Below are 22,046 nucleotides of genomic sequence, written 5' to 3' on the forward strand. Positions count from 1 at the left end.
GCTTTGCTGCTGCTCTGCTGCTCAGTATAGTGCCAGGTGGTCACAGGAATCAGAATTCAGAAGGATCCTCATAGGCCCCAAGATGCTGACAGACCACATGCCTGACATCCTGATGCGAGCCCTGGACCACGTGGTCTCAGACAGAGCAGCCGATGTTTCCTGCTCAGCACCGGAAGCCTCCCGTGTGCACATGGTGTAGCCCCAGCTTCTGGAAGCCGCTGCAGGAACACAGGCCCTTGCTTTTGTTCTTACACTGATTTAGTATCTGAGTGATTCCTATCATGCCAGTAAGTTGGATTTTCATCAGCGGGAATCGGAGGGTTACTACATTCAGTGGTCTCCTAAATGACTGGGTAACTTCCAGGAAATCAGTTCGATCGTAGTGGAATCTGGAGCTAAGGGAGAGCCTCGAGGTGATGGGACCCCGGAGCATGAGAACGAACATGCAGAAAGCCTCAGAAGCTGTTCCCATTGGCCTGCCAGTCCTGGCCCTGAGGAGGGTGGGAAGCCAGCACCCGCTTTTAAGGCCCTGACTGGGCTTATGGGATTCCACATCTAAGGTAACCCCTTTCACCAACGGGGCTCATCCTGAGACCGTTGAGGAGTCTGACATTGGCTTACAGGTTTGCCGTTTTCCTGGCGACACAAACAACTACTCTGAGTTGTGAGGATAGAGAAGCAAGTGAGATGCCCTTCAGAGAGCTGAGTTTTCTTCTGGGTGGCCCCAAGGGTCAGCCCTGAGCTCCGAGTGGGGATCATCTCGCAGCCTCAAGACAAAGACCAGGTCAGGAAACCAGTGGCCACGCTCCCTATGCTGGCACCCTTGCGGCCTTCAGCACTGGTCCTTGTTACACACCTCATTACAGTGAGGAGTGGATGTGGCTTCATTCTCATGTAACGTTCCGGTTCTTTGTGGCTGGCCAGTGTGTTCAGAGGGAGTTAAAGAAATAAAGCACTTACTGGCGACACCTGTGCCCACTGTGCAGCGATGTGCTCTCCTCTGTCTTTAGGCAGGTCTGTTTACTGGGTTGTTTCACAGCAGTCCTGTTCGAGATGTTTCTGTGTTCTGTAAACAAAGTCTTAAGTTGTCCTGGAGTTCTAGCCAAAGACTGCAGATTGTACAAGCACCACATTTCAATCCCCCCTAGAGCCCCAATAAAATGACAGTAATGGGATTTCTTTTAAAAGCATAAACCCACAAGGATGGAGAAAAGGAGACAAGAACAATTAAATTTTTGGAGGCTGGAAATCAGATGGCCAGATATAAACAGAATCATAAGCAGGTAAAGAACGCCAGGAACTAACCCTCTGAAATAGGGGTGAGGTGGCTTACTTGGAAGTGGGACGAACTCTGGCCCCTTGTTTGCTTAGGCGGGGAGACTGGGAACCAGCACAGTTGAGGGCAAGAGAATGACTTTCCTGGACTCCTAAACTCACTTTTCAGGGAGAAGATTGTCCCAGAAAATCTGACCTCTAGAGACATCTTCCTCAGGGCCTCTCCCCTCAGCTGTCCCAGCCAGATCACCTCACATCTGTGCTGCTGAAAACCTGCACAGGGCTGCGAGTTTCAGATACTTTTGTAATATACAACTGAAAGAGCATGGCAATGTCCAATCGTTTCTTTTCTACACAGAATTCCAGAGGCAGCTAATCTGGCACCCTGGGTAGTGCTGCACTAACGTAACCTACTCATGTGCCACTTCCAGTCTGCTTTTCAGGTTCTAAACCCTTAAGCAGGAGCCAAGGGTTGGTAGACACTTGAGGAAACAAAGCAGACACAGGGAGGAGCTTCCAGCTATCCTAGTTTGCTGCATAACATGCAGTTAGTTACATGGAGACCCAGGAGGCTAAAAAAGATTTTAGAGAGTAAAAAGAGCACTGGAAATAAAAGCACGATAGATAAAAAGGAAGAGACAAACTGGGGAATGGGAGAGGGTCAGAGACCATTCCAGGAGATCCAACACTGAATAGTAGTTTTAGAAGAAACAGAAAACAGTAAGACATGAGTTTCCAGATGGAAAGAGCCCACCAAGTAGAGTGCTGTGGATATAGATAAACTCTAGGATACGGGAGAAAGGGGAAATTCTTCAAGATTGATAAATAGGGAAAAGTACACCTCAGTGCGAGGGAAATGGCTATGGAAGACAATGGAAAAACTTCCTTCAAAAACCTGAAGAAAAGTTTATGTATGACCTACATTTTTAAACCCAGGCAAATGTATCAGGGTAGAATAAATTCATTTTCAAAGATGCAAAGGCTAAAAAGTACACTTTTCCACACACAGTTTCTCAAGAAGCTCTGGGAGAAGCTAATCAAGATGAAAAAGTAAATGAACAGGAAATGGTGTAAGAAATAAAAGATCGACACACACGAGAGATGAAGGCCAGATGACTGAGAGACTAGGAAAATGGAAACTGATAAAATATGTAATGTAGCTGAACATCTTGAGATTTACATAGCAGACAAAACTAAGCAAATAAAGCATGATCTCAGAGGAAGGCAAAAGTTGTGGAGGAAAAGGTCTGTACAACTCAGTAGTGAACACCTTACACAGTAGTAATGTAGACATCAAATGAGAGCCAAGCAAGATTGTTACACTGAGGGATGGAAGGGGGGGGGGTGTGCTGAGAGGACTGTGTAAGTGGGAAGAGAAAGCCCTTGTGTTTTCCAGAATGGAAGGTCAGTAGTGATGGCTAACGCTGAAAAATTCAACTGTAATTTAGACACGTGGAGGTAAATACCAAGAACTGAAAGTAGTTGCCTCTGGGAAGGGTGTAAAGGGGGGACTGCTGTTTTTGTAACAAACCACTATTTGACCTTTAAACTACGTATTTTTGATGTTAAAAAACTAAAAAATATAAATCTTCAAAGCAATAAGGAATATTTAGAAAATTGACTAACACTGTGAACTTTTTATAATACAATTCTAGGCTCTAAAAAGGATCTTAGGGTCACATAGTTCAGTTACCACCCTGTCGAGCTATGCCCTGATGCCTTGTACATCTGCAGGACCAGCCCAGACCTCTGGCCCGGGATGTGCACTCACATGCACGCATACACACGTACGCCCCAACTGCTGGCTGTCTCCATGTGAGCATCTCACCATCACAGGTCCACACCCTCCCAACACCCCCACCACCACACTTACATTGTTTAACCATTGATGCACCCATCTCCCTGTGAAAAGGAATTTCTCCAGGGACCCAGGGCTTTAAAGTGAGGCAAATGACACACCAGGAAGTTTTCACCAAGTTCTCAAAAATTCAAGTATTAAATCTGGAGGACATTAAAAACCAAACAAACTCATTGCCATCAAGTCGGTTCGACTCATCAACGACCCTACAGGACAGAGGAGAACTGCCCCATAGGGTTTCCAAGGAGCACCTGGAGGATTCAAACTGCTGACCTTTTGGTTAGCAGCCGAATTCTTTAATTTTTATCGTGCTTTAAGTGAAAGTTTACAAATCAAGTCAGTCTCATAAAAAAATTTATATGCACCTTACTATATATTCCTAGTTGCTCTCCCCTTAATGGGACAGCACACTCCTTCTCTCCACCCTCTATTTTCATGTCCATTCAGCCAGCTCTGACCCCTCTGCCCTTTCATCTCCCCTCCAGACAGCAGCCACCCACACAGTCACATGTGTCTACTTGATCCAAGAAGCTCACTCCTCAGCAATATCATTTTCTATCCCATTGTCCAGTCCAATCCCTGTCTGAGGAGTTGGTTTTGGGAATGGTTCCTGTCTTGGACTAATAGAAGGTCTGGGGACTATGACCTCCGGGGTCCTTCTAGTCTCAGACCATTAAGTCTGGTCTTTTTACGAGAATTTGAGGTCTGCATCCCACTGTTCTCCTGCTCCCTCAGGGGTTCTCTGTTGTGTTCCTTGTCAGGGCAGTCAGCGGTTGTAGCTGGGCACCATCTAGTTCTTCTGATCTCAGGCTGATGTAGTCTCTGGTTTATGTAGCAGCCAAACTCTTCACCACTATGCCACCAGGGTCTCCTGGAGGACATTTATGCTTAGTGAAATAAGTCAATCACAAAAGGACAAATATTGTATGGTTCCACTATTATAAAAGAATATACACACAGAAAGCAAAATCCTTTGATGGTTACCAGGGATGGGAGTTCACTTTCTAGATAGCAGGCACTTGTTACATTTGGTGATGGGAACGGCAAGGATGAAGTCAGCACAACCTGACCAAAGTAAACAAAAACACTTAAGAAGTACATGAGAAAAAGGAACAATTTCAGTAGATGCTACTAACATACACAATATTGCAACAGTAAAGACAACCAAAAGTGTGTGTGGTTATGTGGATGTGGGTGCACATATATGTATAGAAAGCGTAAGTGCACGTGCATGTATAGGTCTATCTGTAGGCCTATGTATATACACATTTGTGTGTGCTGCCTATAAATCCACATATATAAAAAACCACATGGGGCACAGTCAGAGAAGCTTCTTAGACATAGCCAAACAACTTGCAGGACTGGTTTACTGGGTTCAAAGACTTGGGATCACAGTCTCAAGGGACAGCTTAAATCATCTGGCATAATAACACAGTTCACTCACAAGGATAATGCTTTACATCCTAGTTTGGTGAGTAGCATCTGGGGTCTTAAAAGCTTGCAAGCAGCCATCTAAGATACAACTATTGGTCTTCACTTATATGGAGCAAATGAGAATGAAGGAAAACAAAGACTCAAGAAGAAACTAGCCTATGGGAGTAACAGCCCACATGAAACACAGCCTCTTCTAACCTGAGACCAGAACTAGATGGTGCCCAGCTATCACTACCGACCATTCTGACCAGCGACACAATAGATGGTCCCAGATAGAATGGGAGAAAAATGTAAAACAAAATCCAGATTCCCAAAAAAGGCCAAACCTACTGGACTGCTAAGAGACTAGAGGAACCCCCAAGACTATCAGCGTAAGATAACCTTTGAGCTTGGAATTGAAGCTATTTCTGCAGGGGACCTTTCAGCCCAATGATAGATTGGCTTATAAAATAAAACTATCACCCGTGAGCAGTGTGCTCCCTTCAACAATTATATGAAACCAAACAGTCAACAGTTAACCAAAAGCAAAGATGAGAAGGGAAGGTAAGCTAGATCAGTGAAACGACAATGGAAATAATGAAAACGCTGACACACTGTAAAAACTGTAACCAGTCTCACAGAACAACTTGTGTAAAAACTGTTAAAAGGGGAGTCTAGTTTGCTGTGTAAACTTTCACCTAAAATAAAACATTGTTTAAACAAAAAAAGAGGCATACCCTCTGCAAGCTCCCCCCCCGCAAAAAAATTCAAGTATTACCATTCATATGATTCAAGGATTTATTAAGTCATACATGCAAAACATAGTGCTAATTGCATTAGCAAAAGATCAATGTAAAAACACTCCACAATTCTGCAACTGTCAATTTAAAAAATTTTGTTCTAGTGGTTCAAAGGTCCAACATGGTATTCTTGCCAGTGTGTAAGGTGTACAGAACATCGTTAGCACTGAGTTTACAGAACCTCACAGACCCCAAGAAACCATTTTAGGAAAAGCAACAACAGGAAGTGTGTCCATGTAGGTGAGGTAAGGCGGAGGGTCAGTATTAGTCAAGTTACAGTGTTGGCAATCTGGCAAGACAGTGATGTTAAGAAGGTTCATAGTTTAAGGATAGCTAAAATATTTTAAAAACTGTAAAGCGGCAACACAGGATCTCTATACCTAGTCACTAGGAAACTAAAAAGGAAAGCACTTATTAGCGTTGAATAAAGTAACGTGAAAATGGAATGCACTGACCTCGTCTACAGAAAACCAAATTCTAATTCATTATCAGAAAAGTTTTATCATACAGGAGACGTATTGCTCATTGAGAAGAGATTCTAGAAGGAAAGCACTTATTAAGTTAGCATCTGTGGGAATGACCAAAGGTGAATTAAATGCCCAAGTGTGAGGGATGGCAGGCGCAGGAGAAAGGAAAAGCCGAAGAAAACACTCACTGATACTACCGACCTTTCTGTATCATCTACTGTATTGGACAGAAATTAACCTTTACAAGATTTTACCCGTGACGCTTTTATTCAGTTTCATGATTCCATGTACAATGTAGTGTAAATCAATCGCCACTTCATATTTTGTCAAAATACTGTCTTCATCCTTTGATCACATCAAGTGTCCCCCACACTCCACCCCAGCAGAATACTTCATCAGAGGAAACACGTGGACAAGATCTCTGTTCAAAATCTCAGCAAAAGCTAACAAACTAATAGTTTAAAAAATTTCACTACAAAATCAAAAAGATTGATCCAAAAGGTTGAGCTGTTAGACTCATTCCATTACAACATACAGTACAAGGTTACGTTGTGAACGTGGGCTGATAAATTACTGAATGCGTTAAATGGCAACAGTTCACTAAGGAGGCTGTAACCGCTTCAACATGTCTGAAAACCAGTCAGAAAGTGGCTGCGTTTACTGACATCAGAAGCTACAGTCTTTAAAGACAAAGGTCTTTCAAACAGTTTAGTGCTTAGTGTTTGTAGCACAACAATGCGACTTAATTCAGAGGGTGTTTTGGCAACTCTTAATCTGAGCAAAATAGGGGCTTTTGAAAAATAAGGCTTTAATAAGGCTTGTCGTTTTAGGGCTAAATTTTAATAGAATGTGAAAGTTCAAACTCTTATGCTTTCAACAAAACCTTGAAATTACTGATTGGTTCAAAATGGTTTTATGGAAAAACTAATCTGTAACAAAAACTTGGCATTGAGTGCGAAGGCTCCACTGTTTTTGAGCAAAGCATACAAAGGGTCAGGGGGCGGGGCAAGGATGGGGGGCTCTGGCATTTACAACAGCAGGCATTTTCTCTTCCTCTTCTTGACAGGGGGTGGGCAGAGGACGGCTCTGATGGCTTCATCAAACACTGTCTTGAGGCCTCGCTGCGTGAGCGCTGAGCACTCCAGGTATTTTACAGCACCTGCCGGGAAACACGGCCATTACAGCCCGGGGGTTCACACTCAGATGACTCTTATCAGAATAAGGCCAAGAGGCTGCTCCCCTGGGCCTGGCACCTCTGCCCGCCGCACAGCATGGCAGAGCCAACTTCAGACCCTGCCTTCACCTTCCAAATGCTACCACCCAGACCCTGTAAGGTCCTGGCTTAGCTGGTTCCCCAAAAGTCAGCCCAACCCCGAGCAGGAGGAACACACACGCTTTATCTTCCCAGACAGAACCCGTGTCCGCCACTAAAATCACAGCTGCAAAGCAGACAGGGAAAGAGAAAAGGGAGTTTCATACCAATCTCCTTAGCCATTGCTAAGCCCTGGGGGTAGGTGATGGGAGTCAGCTTCTTCTCTTTCAGCTTCTCAATCGTGTCTTTATCATCCCTCAGATCAAGTTTAGTTCCCACGAGGATGATGGGAGTGTTGGGACAATGGTGTCGCACCTCAGGATACCACTAGAGGGAGAAAGGAACCAAGGTCATTTCCATCTCCTTTAAAAACTCCCTTCACCTATCTCTACATTAAAGCCACCAGGTGCCACACGGTGTGACTATCTCCACCCATCACTGCCTTCTCAAGGGCACCTCCAAGCAGGAAACACGTTCTGCTCCTCAGCCTCGCTAACATCCAGTCACACCTTACAGAACCACAAGGAATACCCGTGAGTGTCTGGTTACAAGGTTAATGACCCTACGAACAGGCTCTGCTTGTCAGGGGAGGGAGGGAGGGAGGGAAGGAAGGAAGAAGGGTGGAGAGGTAAGAAAGAAAAGGAAGGGAGGGAGGGAGGGAGGTGCCCCAAAAGGAAATCACTTAGTTTTTGGTAAAATGAGTCAAGTTCTTAAGGTCTCCTCAGAAAACTCATCATGTAGTCAGGGCTGAGAAAACATGGGCTACCCGGATCCCCGACTGAAAAGTTCCCTCATCACTAGAAGCGAAGGGCAGCTCTCACTCTTAATTTTCCCTAAGAAGTTTGCAAAAGATGCAGGACTAGAAAGTAATGGTCATTATTTTTTCTTAGACTAACTTCAAAGTATGTCATTATTTTAACAACATGGAGCACACACCCTTCCCAACCAGAACCCTGACTGCCCTACCCTGGAATCTTAGGCAACCTACTCACAAAATGGATTAGCTGCCTAAATACTACAATTACAAAAACAAATTTAAATAACTGACAACTCCTAGCAGTAAAAGGCATTTTAATGTTTCTTCCCAAGAGTGACATGATGTAAAAATATATTAAAAAAATAAATCCCCACTTACCTTTGCACGGACATTTTCAAATGATGCAGGACTCACCAGGGAAAAGCAAATTAAGAACACATCCTATGAAAAGGAAACGGGGAAGCTTAGACAGGAACCGAAGGTGCAGACCACGCGTGCTTTCTGAATGCTGTCGGGCAGAGTCGGGTGCGGGCCTCAGGCCGGCGGCTGCCAAGTCTACAGCTCGGTCCCTGCACGTGCCCTTCTGGCCTGTCCACGGCTCCCAAAGCAGAACCAGCACAAGGAGCACCTAGTGACTTGGCAACCCCCGGGGGGCCTCTTCGCTTCAGCTCAACAACCATGGGGATCCCACCCTCAACTGGAAACCTAATTCTCTGCTACCAACAGGGGCAGATCTACTGAGAAGGTCCTCCTCTAACATACCAGTAAGACTGCTCTCTGTTTCTCAAAAGCAGAGTCCAGTGGAAAGACACCAACAACAAATGGTATCCTTCTGATGACGCTCCATTTGCACTTTTCAGAATTGTCATTGTGCTCCAGTGACACCGCTTCTTTGGGAGCGGTTCATCACAGTCCTGCCACTGAGTGGGGGCTCAAATCCTTGCTAGCGGAGCCATCTCCCTGGTTTACAGCCACCCCTGGGCTGGAAGGGCAGGTGCAGCAGAGGTACCTGGAGAGGTGCTCTGGCTAGCTGTACAATACTTAGGGGTTTCCTCCCATTCTCTATCGTGTAGGAAGTCAAATTTAAATATCTACCTGTATTAAACAATGCCTGAGAGTTTCTAAAATGCTAGGTTTATAAGACATTTTTCTGGAAAAGGGCAACTATGTTTCTTTGTGAAATGCACACAATTCTCAGGCTAGCACTTTAAATTATCCAACTGAGATATGGCACCTGAAGGGGAAAGAGAAACCCACACAGTGGCTTTTTATAAAGGACATTTGTAAATGCTGGCGCATGCACAAGCTTGGCCAAGAATCACCAGTGCGTCCCGGCATCGGAGTTGATTGCAAACCATTTCCAAGCACGGTTGGGTTAGCTCACCAGCCCGGCACAGCCATGCCCCCGACAGGCCCATGTCACCACACCCAGACACCGCGGCAGTAGAGGAGACCCTGAGCAGAGAGGTTAACCCTGCGCCGGCACCAGTGTCCCCTGGGGCCAGGTGAGGGGTCTTCTTAGGAGAAGTCCCCCCTTGACTTGGGAAGAGGGAAGACGCAGTTGACTAAGGGCGTTCATTCAAACTGGCAGGTAAATAGGCACGCTCTAACAGAAGCGTATCTCACCAAGCACGGCCCCAACCTTGAGGGAGTTAGATGTAAGGCACTCAAGGAAGGAACTGAGGCGCAGTAAGATGTCCTAGGAAAACTAAGTGAGATGAGAGAACAGATAAAGCTGGAAACTGAGGTCCATGGAAGGTTTTACATACGGCAATCGGCTTGTCTTTGCCCCTGGTGGCGCTATCCTTACCATACGTGTCTCCAACCTAGTAATGCATGAGAACTTTGTTTGAGTTTAGTAGGAACTAAAGAGAAGAACAATACATATAACCTGTTAGTCTTCATCAGAATTTTGTCAACCTTCCCAAGGGCTCTAAAGGCAGACAACGATCTAAGACATCTAGGCAGCCAAATGCCACCGAACCCTCCATCAGACCTGGCCACAGGGGGTGTCCCTGTGCAGTTAACGAGGGTGGGGAGAGAGAGATCCAGCAAACCATGGGGATGAGACCAAGGCGCCACAACTACCTGTGGCAGCACATGAGGAATGCTCCTTTCCACCCAGAAGTCAGAACGTGCCCGCAAAGCCCACAGCTTGTGCACAGTCAAGAACTGTTGAGGCAGTATGCCAGCCCCAGACACCATGCATGCTCACACACTGTTCCTGGCATCCACAGGGACAGTCGTGCCTTTCAAAGCTCTTCCACAAGCACAGTGGAAGCCACAGCACACAGGGACGTCCTGTCTATAAACCATGCCCAGCCGGAGGAAGATCTCAGGACGCCTCCAGGTTTGAGAGCTTAGAGCTCAGAGTCTCTGAGCACCAGGAGTATCCTCTGCAGAGACTGTGTTCCTCTCCTCCACCGAGTTCTGGAAGGGCGTGAATCTAATGGGCCTGCACTACTGACATGACAGGGATACTGCCACCAAGCCCTGTGATCGTGGGACCCTTGACAGCTTTGGAGGAGGCTGCCCTCAGCTCCAAGTGATGGAGCTGACAGCACTTGCAGCTCATCACAGCGCTTTCAGTCCATTCCTTTGTTCTAATCAAAGCAAAGATTTGCTCTTCAGCCATTCCCTGTGAGACAATATAGAACCCTGGAATTCTTTCAAGAAAAAGACAAGAGAATTATCTGCGCTTCACCTACTCAAGCTTCCGCGATTTCCAATTCACGTGACAGGAGGTTTCCATAGCTTTTTGGGTTGAATCTACAGAGGATTTTTGAAGATCTGTCCTCCCAAGGACCTGGAATGATGCCCGATCTGTATTGTGTAAACGGCCCCTGGATTAGCAACCTGCCTGCGCCCCACCTGGGACCAGCCACAGAAACACCGCTTCAAAGCTCCTCCTTGGCTCTACCTTTTCTGCTTTTAAGAGCACCATTTCTGACAGAAGAAACAGGCACAGCAGGAGCCGTTCCTCACCCATCACATGCCAGCGTCACACCATCTGTCCCAAGTGGGGGCCTGTTCCTTCTTCACTCCTTCTTTCCCCAGCCTAAATATAGCATTCAGGAGACATTTCTAGCGCTTCTGGGGTATGTTTTCTAGCACTGATTGGTTCTGCCCCTGTGCCTTCCTGCCACCCCACATGGTGCTTGGGCTGTTCACCTGGACTGGGTCCTTGACAGTTCAGAGCTCTCAAAAGCACCACCTGTGCGGCTCCTGAGGGACACTTGCTTCTCTTCCTTGCAGGATCACCTGTGCGTTAGAGCCCCTTTTCTGCCCAAGCTGTCTCATCTGTCCTCTGGACTTGAACGCTACTTCCCTTAGACCTTCAGGGACTACAGCGGACTCCAATTGTGCCTACTATGAATGCAGTCAGGTCTTTAATTTCCCTGTGACTTCCACCCCACAGACAGTTATTCCTCACTGCTCAAGCTATAGTCAGAGCAGCCGTTTTTCCTGCTGCCTTCTCTACCTTCACTGGTCCATAGCTTCACTCAAATGCAAGGAGACCGGGCAGACGTGTGGATGGCTGAACTCACCCTACTCTAAAACAGCATCACTTCTTTCTTTCACTTTATTCTTTTCCAAATGCTTTCCACCTGGTTTTTACTTTCAGGCTTGGGTTTTTTTTTTCCATAGGTATACTATGCACAGGGGAAAGGACCAGAGTATATAAACACGCGGAGGAAAGGCAGAAATAAAAGCGTCCCCAAAGCGGCACACATGTCGTCAATGTGGAGCTGCTAGAACAAGCTTAGGAAAAAGGGGAACACAGCCCCTGACAGCCAGGCCTCAGCATGTTCCTTTTCAATAGAACAGTCTCCCAGAACTCCGACATCAGACCAGGACACTCTGTCACCATGATGAAATGAGACCAAAACCCAATGAATAAATAAAAGACCACTGCATAATCTTGGCTAAGTATAGACAAGTGCAAGGTCCCTGTGCAAACTACAAACACACCCAACATCCCTTTCCCCACTGGGAGAGTGGGTGACGGCTCCCCCTTCACCCGTCACAGCCTTAATTAATTAGCCTTGCTTCACTCCCCAACATCCCGATGGTTTTTGAAGGTGCCCGATCACAGAATCGCCCTTGCTTTCTGACAGAACCCAATCCAGAGCAAACCCCTGCTACCCTGAACCCTCTCCTAAATTACCCAACACAAGCCCAATCCCACCCCTCAGCTCCCCAAGGCAGAGGCCCAGGATCGAGTGAATGGGCTGGGCAGCGTGGGTCTCTCAGACACACAGAGAACAAACCTGTGTGACTCCGGCAGGTCACTCTGCTCCCACCCACACCACTAAATCCTGGTACAAGGAGGCAGACACAGGGCACCTGACATGGTACAGGATGCTGGACATGAGCATTACATTGGTCACACCTTGCTGCTGAGCATGCAAAGTCAAGACGAGTCTGTAGAACTTATGAAACATTTTTATTGTGGTGAAAATACACACACACACCAAAACATTCACCGGCACAACTTCCTCATTTACAATTCAATGACACCGATTACATTTCTCATGTCCTGCCACCATTACCACTGTCCTTTTCCAAAACATTCCACCACCATTTACGTAATTACGTAAGCTCAATGTCCCCCAGACAAGAACACTCCCTTATTCCCTCCCTCCCACGCCTGGGAACCACTGATCATCTGGTTTCTCTATATTTGCTTATTTCGTATAAGTTAGATCATATAGTATTTGTCTTTTTGCAATGGACTTATTTCGTTCACAGAACAAAAAATTTTATTTATTTATTTATTTAGAAAATAAAAATAACTTATTAAGCGGTAGAAGTCTTGCATTTAATTTGGAAAACCAAAAACCTGAAAGGAAATTTACCCTGGTAATGACGAGGACCTGCTCACCACCGCACAGAAAGCTAAACAAAAGCTAATGACTGAGCTCCCCGGAACCACCCAACTGAGAAGGACGCCTATGTTAAATAACCACAGAAAACGGAAGGTCTCTTTTTTAGAATGCCTTAGATAAGACGCCTTCTAATTGGTCTTTCCGGTGTGGGTCATGTCTGAGCCACACAGATAAGCCTGCAGACCACACAACACAGCCGACAATCCGAGATCGTGTTCCATTTAACATGAAGCTTAGCACTTTTCTCTTTGCCAACAAAAGATGAAGGTGCCAGCCACGACTACCAAAGGAACAAGATCTTTCAGGCACCAGGAATTCAGCATTCAGGGTTCCTGCTCCTTAGATGTCATCTCCAAGTGTCCACACAGACACGTCTTTGCTAGCTAGTGTTTTCCCCTCTTTGCTCCTTAAGTACCCTACTCACACCTCTGCGCAGGTATGTGACATATTACACAGCCATCGACTTACCCTTCTGTGAGCTACTTGAGGACAAGATCATTTCCTACTCCCTTTCTGCTTTTCAAGGATTTTATAGGAAACTAGTCTGCGGCGTTACACAAACGCAATGTCCTAACCCCATAAGGACTTTGATTTCCGGCCTTAAACGTGACGGCTTCGTTCAGTCTGAGGGGAGTCTAAACGTGTTACTGATCTATGTGTTCTTTAGCACAGAGTGGGAGCTTGCCAACTCACCTGTGACTGTGAGCGACTCCCTCAGAGAAAAGGCCACACCCCACCCTGCGGCCCTTGAGTCACAGGAGGGCGAGTCTCATTTCTCAGAAGTGACACCACGCCCTTTCAGACCTATCCAGTGGATTAGATTCAGCTTCGCAAGCTCAACTTGGACATATTTGCAAATTACTCTAAATTCTACCAGAAGACAAAGTGGTAATATTGCCCGTCCAGCTGTTAAACTGGGGTCCTGGAACCCCAATTACAACTTCAAAAATCTCTTAAGTGTTACCTCTGGTGAAGGGAAAGACAACACACAATATAGGGGAAGTCAGCACAACCTGACCAAGGCAAAGTCATAGAAGCTTCCTAGACACATCCAAACACCTTGAGGGACTGAGTTACTGGGGCTAGAGGCTGGACCATGGTCTTGAAGGACAATTAGCTCAAATGGCACAACCTAATTCATAAAGAAAATGTTCTACACCCCACTTTGGTGACTAGCATCTGGGGTCTTAAAAGCTTGCAAGCGACCATCTAAGATACATCTACAGGTCCCATCCTGTCTGAAGCAAAAGAGAAGGAAGAAAATCAAAGACACAAGGAAAATATTCGTCCAAAGGACTGATGGACCACTTGAATCACAGCCTCCACCAGCCTAAGCCCAGAAGCGCTAGATGGTGCCTGGCTACCACCACCAACAGCTCTGACGGGGATCACAAATAGACGGTCTGGACAGAGCGGGATTAAAATATAGAACATATGATCAAATTCACAAAAAAGACCAGACTTAGTGGTCTGACAGACACTGGAGGAACCCCCAAGACTATGGCCTCCAGACACCGTGCTAACTCAGAACTGAAGCCACTCCTCAAGTTCACTTTCAGCCAAAGATTAGACAAGCCTATAAAACAAACAATACCACATGTGAGGAACATGCCTCTTAAGTTCAATCAAGTATATGAGACCAAGTGGGCAGCACCTGCCCAAAAGCAAAGATGAGAAGGCAGGAAGCAACAGAAAACTGGACACGGGGACCCTGAGTGTAAATGAAAAGGGGAGAGGAGAGTGCTGACACACTGCACGGACTGCAACCAATGCTGCAAAAACAATTTGTACATAAATTTTTGAATGAGGAACTAAAAAAAAACTCTAAGCATATTTCTCAACTGTGCCTATATTAAAGGCTTACTAAAGTCCTCAGTGCCCAACGTTGCTGCAAGGTTCAAAAGAAATTGCCACATAAAAATGTCCTATTAGTTCTTGAAATAAAATTCTTTGAGGTTCATATGAATCAATTTTTTACAAAACCCCGTGCCACAGGGGGCCCTGACGCCTGGTTCTGGTTTGTGATTCCTCAAGCAGGGGGAGTGGGATTCTGGCGTATTTTCAAATTCTTTTTTTTTTTTTTAGTAGAAGAAAGGGCAGAGAAAGATCCTCAAGTTTTTGCAATTCCAGAAAGGGCAGGAGTCACTGTCATAATCGGCAGCTTCAATGAGTAGACCCCAGGGCTGGAATTACCCAGGATTCTTCATAACAGTCACCTTATAGCCAAAGTAAGATGGTTACTGGGTAGCTTTATTAAGAGGCGGGGAAAGCAATTCAGAAAGCTTAAATGTGCCATTCTCAGAGGGAAGGATTTTAGTGTATTCTGCTAGAAACTTAGGTCCCTAGATGATGCAAAGGGTTTGCGCTCAACTACTAACCTAAAGGTTGGTGGCTTGAACCCACCTAGCAGTACTGCCGGAGCCCTGGTGGCACAGTGGTTAAGAGCTACGGCTGCTAACCAAAAGGTTGGCAGTTCTAATCCACCAACCGCTCCTTGGAAACCCTATGGGGCAGTTCTACTCTGTCCTATAGGGTCACTATGAGTCGGAATCAACTCGACGGCATACAACAACAGCAATACTGCAAAAGAGACCCTGACAATTGGCTTCCATTACGATTACAGCCAAGAAAGCCCTATGGGGCAGTTCTACCTGGTGACACATAGGACTGCCATAGTTGGAATCGACTTGATGGCAATGGGTTCTGGCTATCAACTAAAAACCAGTAGCTCAGGGCTCTGTCAATAAAGTGCTTCTACTACAGGCCTGTGATGTGTGCTTTACAGGCATTAACTCATCTGATCCTACAACGAAATAGGTAAAAACTAGTGAAGAAGAAACCTCCAAATATCACACAGCTAGGAAGTGGGAGACCTGGGATATGAACCCAAGGAATCTGCTCTACTATCTCTCGTGCATATTTGTTTTGCTTCTACTAGTTACTGATCTGTCTCCAAAGTTGTTTTGAAATGTATTTTTTTAAGTGAAGAATATGGAACAACTTCATTTTTTAAATGAAGAATATGGAACATAGAACAAAAACCACTCGCCGTTTTAAAGAAAGGCTGCTTCTAGCCCTGACCACTGTCTTCCAAGTGCCTACTCTAACCAGCTCCTGCTCTAACTGGCTGTGGTAAATACATTTGGTTTCTGATGTAGATGCGAAATTAATCTTAACAAAACTGAAACCTCAATCTGCACCGAAAAGATTTAGGCACTGAAGCCAGAGAAGATAATTACAGGTAGTCCCCTCCTTACGACAGGGTTCCCTTTCACCAACTCTGTGGGAAAAGGGTTTTCACATGTTGAGTATCTCTTTAAGCTTTCATTATTATTGCCTTTTATTATTAACATCTTTACAAATCCAATCTTTGTCTTTGGGGGTTACATATGAACTTAGAGATATATTTTAACGTTGTATGTAGTACACATTACTAATGATATCATGTACCAAAAAAAGGCAGTCCGAACTGTGGTTTGTTGTTTAACTCAAATATGTCGTAAGTTGGGGACCACCTATAGGTCTTTTTATAGAGAGAACAGTGTAATACCCATAGGATTAGTTACCAAGGTGACTTCAGAACCCTTAATCTTAACCTCGTAATTTGATTCTGTGGTATAAAACTGTCACAAGGCAAACAAACAACCAAAACAAAGCAGTACCTATTTCATACGGTTATCCTAAAACTAAATGAAAGAAGGTATGTAAAATACACAGTGCCTGTGTTCAGTAACTGGTAATGCTCAAAGAAGCAAAACGAAAAAAAGCAACCTAGTTTGCATCCAGGGGAATATTTATAACTTAACTAATTTAACTTGATTTGCGATTACTTGATATACCCAATGACAGCCGGATGAGCAAACCCACAGGTGGCATGCAACTCAACATTCAGCGACTGTGCCTCGTAAAGGACACGGTAAAAACCAGTTGCGCTCCTTACTGTTTGCGGATAGGAGAGGGGGCGTAGTCTGTCATAATCTTCTTGTCCAGCTGTATCCCATAAGCCCAGATTCACGGGTTTTCCATCTACCATAACATTGGCAGAGTAGTTGTCGAAGCTGTGGGGTGGAACAAGAACGATTCGTCTTTAACCCTGGAGCACAAAGGCAGAGGTGGGAGAGAGGAGCTGGGTGCTGAGAAGGCTGGATGGGCCTGAGGCTGCCAGCCAGCAAATGCCCTGCAGGCCTGAGGATAACCCGTAGACCTTCAAAGTGAGGAAGCAGGGGCTGAAGTGTATGGGAAACAAATGCAGGCGGGAGAAACAAAGGACAAGCTACTGAATTTAAGGAAAGCAAATTACCATCAGGAATAAAAAGTCTTCAAGACTTTTCCCTCCAGGAAGAAACAAAGTATAAAATTAGTCCCTCTTTCAAGACCCAACTGTACGTTTTCACATACATATTTTGTTCATTTTCAACAAGCATGGTACTGTAGCTATCCTCTGCTGTTTCCAGAATGCCTACCTGAGCATCAAACAAAACAAAACAAAACAAAAAACCACTGCCGTCAAGTTGATTCCAACCCATAGCGACCCTCTAAGACAGAGAAGAATTGCCCCCATAGAGTTTCCAAGGAGTACCTGGTGGATTCGAACTGCAGACCTTCTGGTTAGCAGCTGAGCTCTTAACCACTACACCACCAGGGCTTACAGGCTGGTACTTAGTAAAGTCTTGGTCACCTGGGCCTGTAACCAGAGTGCTTGTAACATGACACAAACCTGATTTTAGAAGCTATTGCATACAGTGGTCAAGTGAGTGTACCAGATTACACAAGTATTTCAGTTAACTTTGAGTTGCTACTACACACAAATTGAGAAGAGGCAGCCTAGAAAAGCCTATTGGCTGAGAGAAAAAATAAAACTGATGTTGTAAAATCACTGCCGAAGTATGCTGAACTGTCCCAGAGAGCAGGTCATTAAAAACCGAACAAAAAACTGGCACTGCAATTCAAACCGGGCAAGTGCCAAACTGAGAAGAAAACATAACAGCCTTTAAAATAAAACCCAAGAACTTCTTTGTATATACCTTTCAGACCAAAACTTCAGGAGTCTTACTACACTACAGTAGCAAAGTCGGAGTAAGGTTCCAACGTGGCCTATACAGTTTTAAGGCCAGATTAACTTTCATAAAGGAAAGGTCTGATGAATGTGGTAATCCTCCTTCAGTAAAGAGGGATTATTCAAGAACCGGTACCATGACAATCGTTTTCAATCTGGGAAAAGGATGCCTGGCTCATCAAACTAATTCACTGCTGTCAAGTCGATTCCGACTCCTCAGGACCGTATAGGACAGAGTAGAACGGTCCCACAGGGTTTCCAAGGCTGTAATCTTTACGGGAGCAGACTGCCAGGTCTTTCTCCTACAGGGTGGCTGGTGGGTTGGAACTCCCAATCTTCTGGTTAGCAGCTGAGCACTTAACTACTGTGCTACCAGGGATCTGCCTGCCTCATACTACACCAAAAACAAATTCTAAATGAATTAAATATAAAAAACTTCAGCCATGCAAAGCCTAGAAAAAAATACTAGAGAATATTTTTGCATCATTCAAGGACTGCCTGCCTAAATAAGACATAAAAACTCAGACCGAAGAGCAGGAAAGGGGACAAGTGGCATGTGTACATAAAAATGGTCTCTTCTAGATGGGAAGAGACACCATAACAAAGTTCAAAGACAAGCGAGAGACAGAGGGGATGGATATTTCTCATGTACAAAAAGTTCCACCAGCAGGAAAAACTTAAAGTGGAAAACTAAGCAAAGGATTTTTTGTGGGCAAGTCACAGAAGGCTACACATGGGTAGTAAACCTTTTGAGTAAGATCTGACCTCACTGATGATCGGAAATGCAAATGACAGTAATGAGATAATTTTTTTTTACTCAGGTTAACCACAGTGTGTATAAAGGGGCAGCTTCAGTCACAGCTGGAAACCACGGTGGTGTAGTGGTTAATGGCTATGTCTGCTAACCAAAAAGTCGGCAGCTGAATCCACCAGGCGCTCCTTGGGAACTCTACGGGGCAGTTCTACTCTGTCTGATAGGGTCGCTATGAGTCGGAATCGACTCGACGGCAACAGGTTTGGGCTTTTGGTTTCAGTCACCACCAGTGATAGTGACAACCTTTTGAAGACCAACTGGGTAAAATCTTTCAAACTTTAAAACGTAGATTCCCTTTTGATTTGTCACAAATCCACTTCAAATAACATATCCTACAGGAATACTGGCAAGTGTGTGCAATGCTGTTTAACACAGCAGTGTTTGTAAAGACAAAAAAAAAAAAAAAAAAAAGGAAACCACCTAAATGACCAGTGGTTAAGTCAGCCACAGTACTTCATAATCATTAACAGCTGTTTATGACTGCGCTCTGTCTACATCTGCAGACAAGGAAGTCGTCCACAATAAATTCAGGACGGTATGATCCCACTTACATCAAAAAACAAACAAACAAACAAAAAAACCCTACATGACACTTCAGAGAGCACATCTGAGAGAGAGAGAGAGTGTGTGTGTGTGTGTGTGCGTGTGCGTGCGTGCACGCGTGTGAGAGACAGTGCACAGGTGGGACTTTAGGGGCTCCCTCCCACCAGCATCCTGCCCCCACCAGGAGGGGGACGCAGAAGGACCAGGGCCTGCATCAGCAGCCCTAGCTACACGGCGCTCCCTGGTAACCCCAGCATCAGAAAGCACTTTGTCATCTCCACCCAATGGTGCTGCCCATTGGGAATAAGCCACTCAGAAGCCAATTGCCAATTTCGTCCTCCCACACACCGGCCCCCACACTCTGGTTTCAATCCCAAAGCCCCTTAACTCAACACTGACATGATTCCTTGCCAGAAAAGGCCAATTAAAACATAAAGGAATGTTGCACGGTCATTCCCTGCTCCATCATGGACAGAGCCCAGAGACCCAAGCGGATCTGAAATGCTTGTATTTTCCTCTCTATACTTGAGAATTAATTTGTAAACCTTCTTTTGTTCCCTCAGTGACTAAAAATCAATTAGGAAAGCTGCATTTGTTCTATCAGTATGAGGAAACTTTATACCAGATTGTCTAAGTAGTTAAAAAGGGGGGGGGGAGCAAAATACTTTCTAATTAGACTTCAGTGAATGAGAGGAAAAGTAATCATATCTACTGATGTGATCTGTTGGCTTTATGGCAAAACAAATGGTCAAAGGAATCCAAGTTAACTCCCGATTTAACCAAAGATACTTACACAGTGGGGATATATTCTCCAGGAAATGCATTGGTTGTGTAACTGATCAGCAGGCAAGTTTTACCTACAGCTCTAAAGAGAGAGAGAGAAAAGGTGTAAGTTGCTTCGTCAACATAAATACTGAACTTCTACCATTATGATATAACCCTAGCTTTCATTATTCTGTTAAAATAATTGCTTAGAAAATCAACTAATACACACTAAGTGCTTAGCATTAAAGAAAACAATCAGTTTCTATAACCTTTTATTTAACAATACACACCCAGTTTTATCCTGAAATATAAAGTAAACAAACTAGAGTTCCTCAGAAAGGTAGAGTCAGGAACCTTTTCATTCTGTCCAGGTACGTAGTATTAACTCTGACAGTCAAGAAATAGTTGTTAAATAAGCACAAGGTCCTATTCAAAAGGGAAAATATTTTAAAATTTAAGTCTTTTTGTAAAGATCCGTATAAGTGTCTTTCATCCAAGAATCTTAAATTCTATCTTCAAATTATTTTGTGAGTAACACTAATATGCAAACATAGCTTCCTCTTGCAACTTAATACTTTGTGACTTTTATAAGTAACTTATTTTGCCACCTTTAAGTGGTACAGCTCAAAATCCCACCACCTTTCTAAAGCCTTCCCTCTGCCAGGCAGTAATGGTGCGCTCTTAAGAAGCCATGCTTAGTCAATACACCACACATATTAATTGTTCTCACATTCATTCACCTGTTTTTGTGTGCCCCTCCCTCACCCCCAATCCTCACGGGGCACCACCAGCTTTTTTTTTTTTAAATATTTATTGTGCTTTAAGTGAAAGTTTACAAATCAAATCAGTCTCATATAAAAATTTATATACACCTTGCTATATACTAATTGCTCTCCCCCTAATGAGATAGCCCGCTCCTTCCCTCCACTCTCTCTTTTCATGTCCATTCCACCAGCTTCTAACCCCCTCTGCCCTCCCACCTCCCCTCCAGACAAGAGATGCCAACATAGTCTCAAGTATCTACTTGATCCAAGAAGCCCACTCTTCACCAGCATCCTTTTCTATCCCATTGTCCGGTCCAATCCCTGTCTGAAGAGCTGGTTTTGGGAATGGTTTCCGTCCTGGGCTAACAGAAGGTCAGGGGGCCATGACGACCAGGGTCCTTGTAGTCTCAGTCAGACCATTAAGTCTGGTCTTTTTACGAGAATTGGCACCACCAGCTTTTAAAGCAAGGGCTATAGCACAATGTGCAGGCAAGTCCTGGCAACGCAGTGTATTGCAGACATATCAATATGTGGCTCAGGGACAATGGAGTAAACTTCCCAAAAAGCTGCAGAGAAGAAAGTAAACGAGAAACATGTGGACACACTCCAGAGATGGACACTCCGCCTGCATAGCTGGTGATGGATACGGAGTATGATGCCAACGGACAGAACTCAGAGGGGTGGGTGCCAGGTCCAAGCTGCTCGCAAATTTTTCAGCTAAAACTAAGGTCACAATAACAAGTGTGAGGAAAGTGCTCCTTAGAACAATCATCTACATGAGACCAAAAGGACAACATATGCCCAAAAGCACAGATGAGAAGGCAGGAAGGGGCAGGAAACTCAGACGAATGGAAACACAGAACTCAGGGTGATAACGGGGAGAGTGCTGACACATTATGGGGAGGGCAATCTATGTCACGGAACAATTTGTGCACAAACTATTCAATGGGAAAGGAATTTGCTCTGTAAACCTTCACCTAATTAATTAAAAAAAAAAAAATGAAGATCGTTGCACCATTAGCAAAGAAAAGGTCTCCAACTTTTACAACATTCATGGCCGCCACAGGGGCGTCTGAACGCCTCATTCACTGACATCCTAAGGATCTGCCAGATGGTCTCCTTAAACGGCCCTGATATCCTCTGTTGGCATACTAAGGTCCTGGTGATACGATGAAGCTCTGATTTACAATATTTTGTCATTCAACCTCAATTACTATAAATCAGTATGTTCACCACGAAGAAAGTGTTTTTCTATTTTCCCTCACACTCCTAGCTTAAAGCAAGAACCTCTCAACAAGAGACTACAGGCCCATCCAGTCTTGCCAAGACTTGT

The 22,046-nt window shown here is 44.8% G+C and overlaps 2 protein-coding genes across 6 annotated transcripts in view; one reads left to right on the forward strand and one right to left on the reverse strand.

Moving 5' to 3' along the window:
• Window positions 1-7,658, forward strand: part of DAGLB (diacylglycerol lipase beta) — a 37,493-nt gene extending 29,835 nt beyond the window's left edge. For 4 of the 5 annotated variants that reach the window (XM_064296016.1, XM_003416610.4, XM_064296017.1 and 1 more), the window contains one exon: window positions 1-7,658. In XM_064296016.1, the coding sequence (XP_064152086.1) occupies window positions 1-199 (199 nt within the window). In that variant the 3' untranslated portion in view covers window positions 200-7,658. The other variant, XR_010323710.1, reaches the window with a different exon arrangement.
• The window catches only part of RAC1 (Rac family small GTPase 1), a 23,499-nt gene continuing 7,514 nt past the window's right edge, over window positions 6,062-22,046 (reverse strand). The window contains exons 2-6 of the mRNA XM_064296019.1: window positions 19,978-20,049; window positions 16,712-16,829; window positions 8,261-8,323; window positions 7,293-7,452; window positions 6,062-6,972 (exon numbers count right to left, since the gene is read on the reverse strand). Of these exons, the coding sequence (XP_064152089.1) occupies window positions 6,842-6,972; window positions 7,293-7,452; window positions 8,261-8,323; window positions 16,712-16,829; window positions 19,978-20,049 (544 nt within the window). The 3' untranslated portion in view covers window positions 6,062-6,841. The remainder of the gene's footprint in view (window positions 6,973-7,292; window positions 7,453-8,260; window positions 8,324-16,711; window positions 16,830-19,977; window positions 20,050-22,046) is intronic.

The sequence above is a fragment of the Loxodonta africana genome, chromosome 12 (genome assembly GCF_030014295.1).
Source record: "Loxodonta africana isolate mLoxAfr1 chromosome 12, mLoxAfr1.hap2, whole genome shotgun sequence".
In the NCBI taxonomy this organism is placed as follows: Eukaryota; Metazoa; Chordata; class Mammalia; order Proboscidea; family Elephantidae; genus Loxodonta; species Loxodonta africana.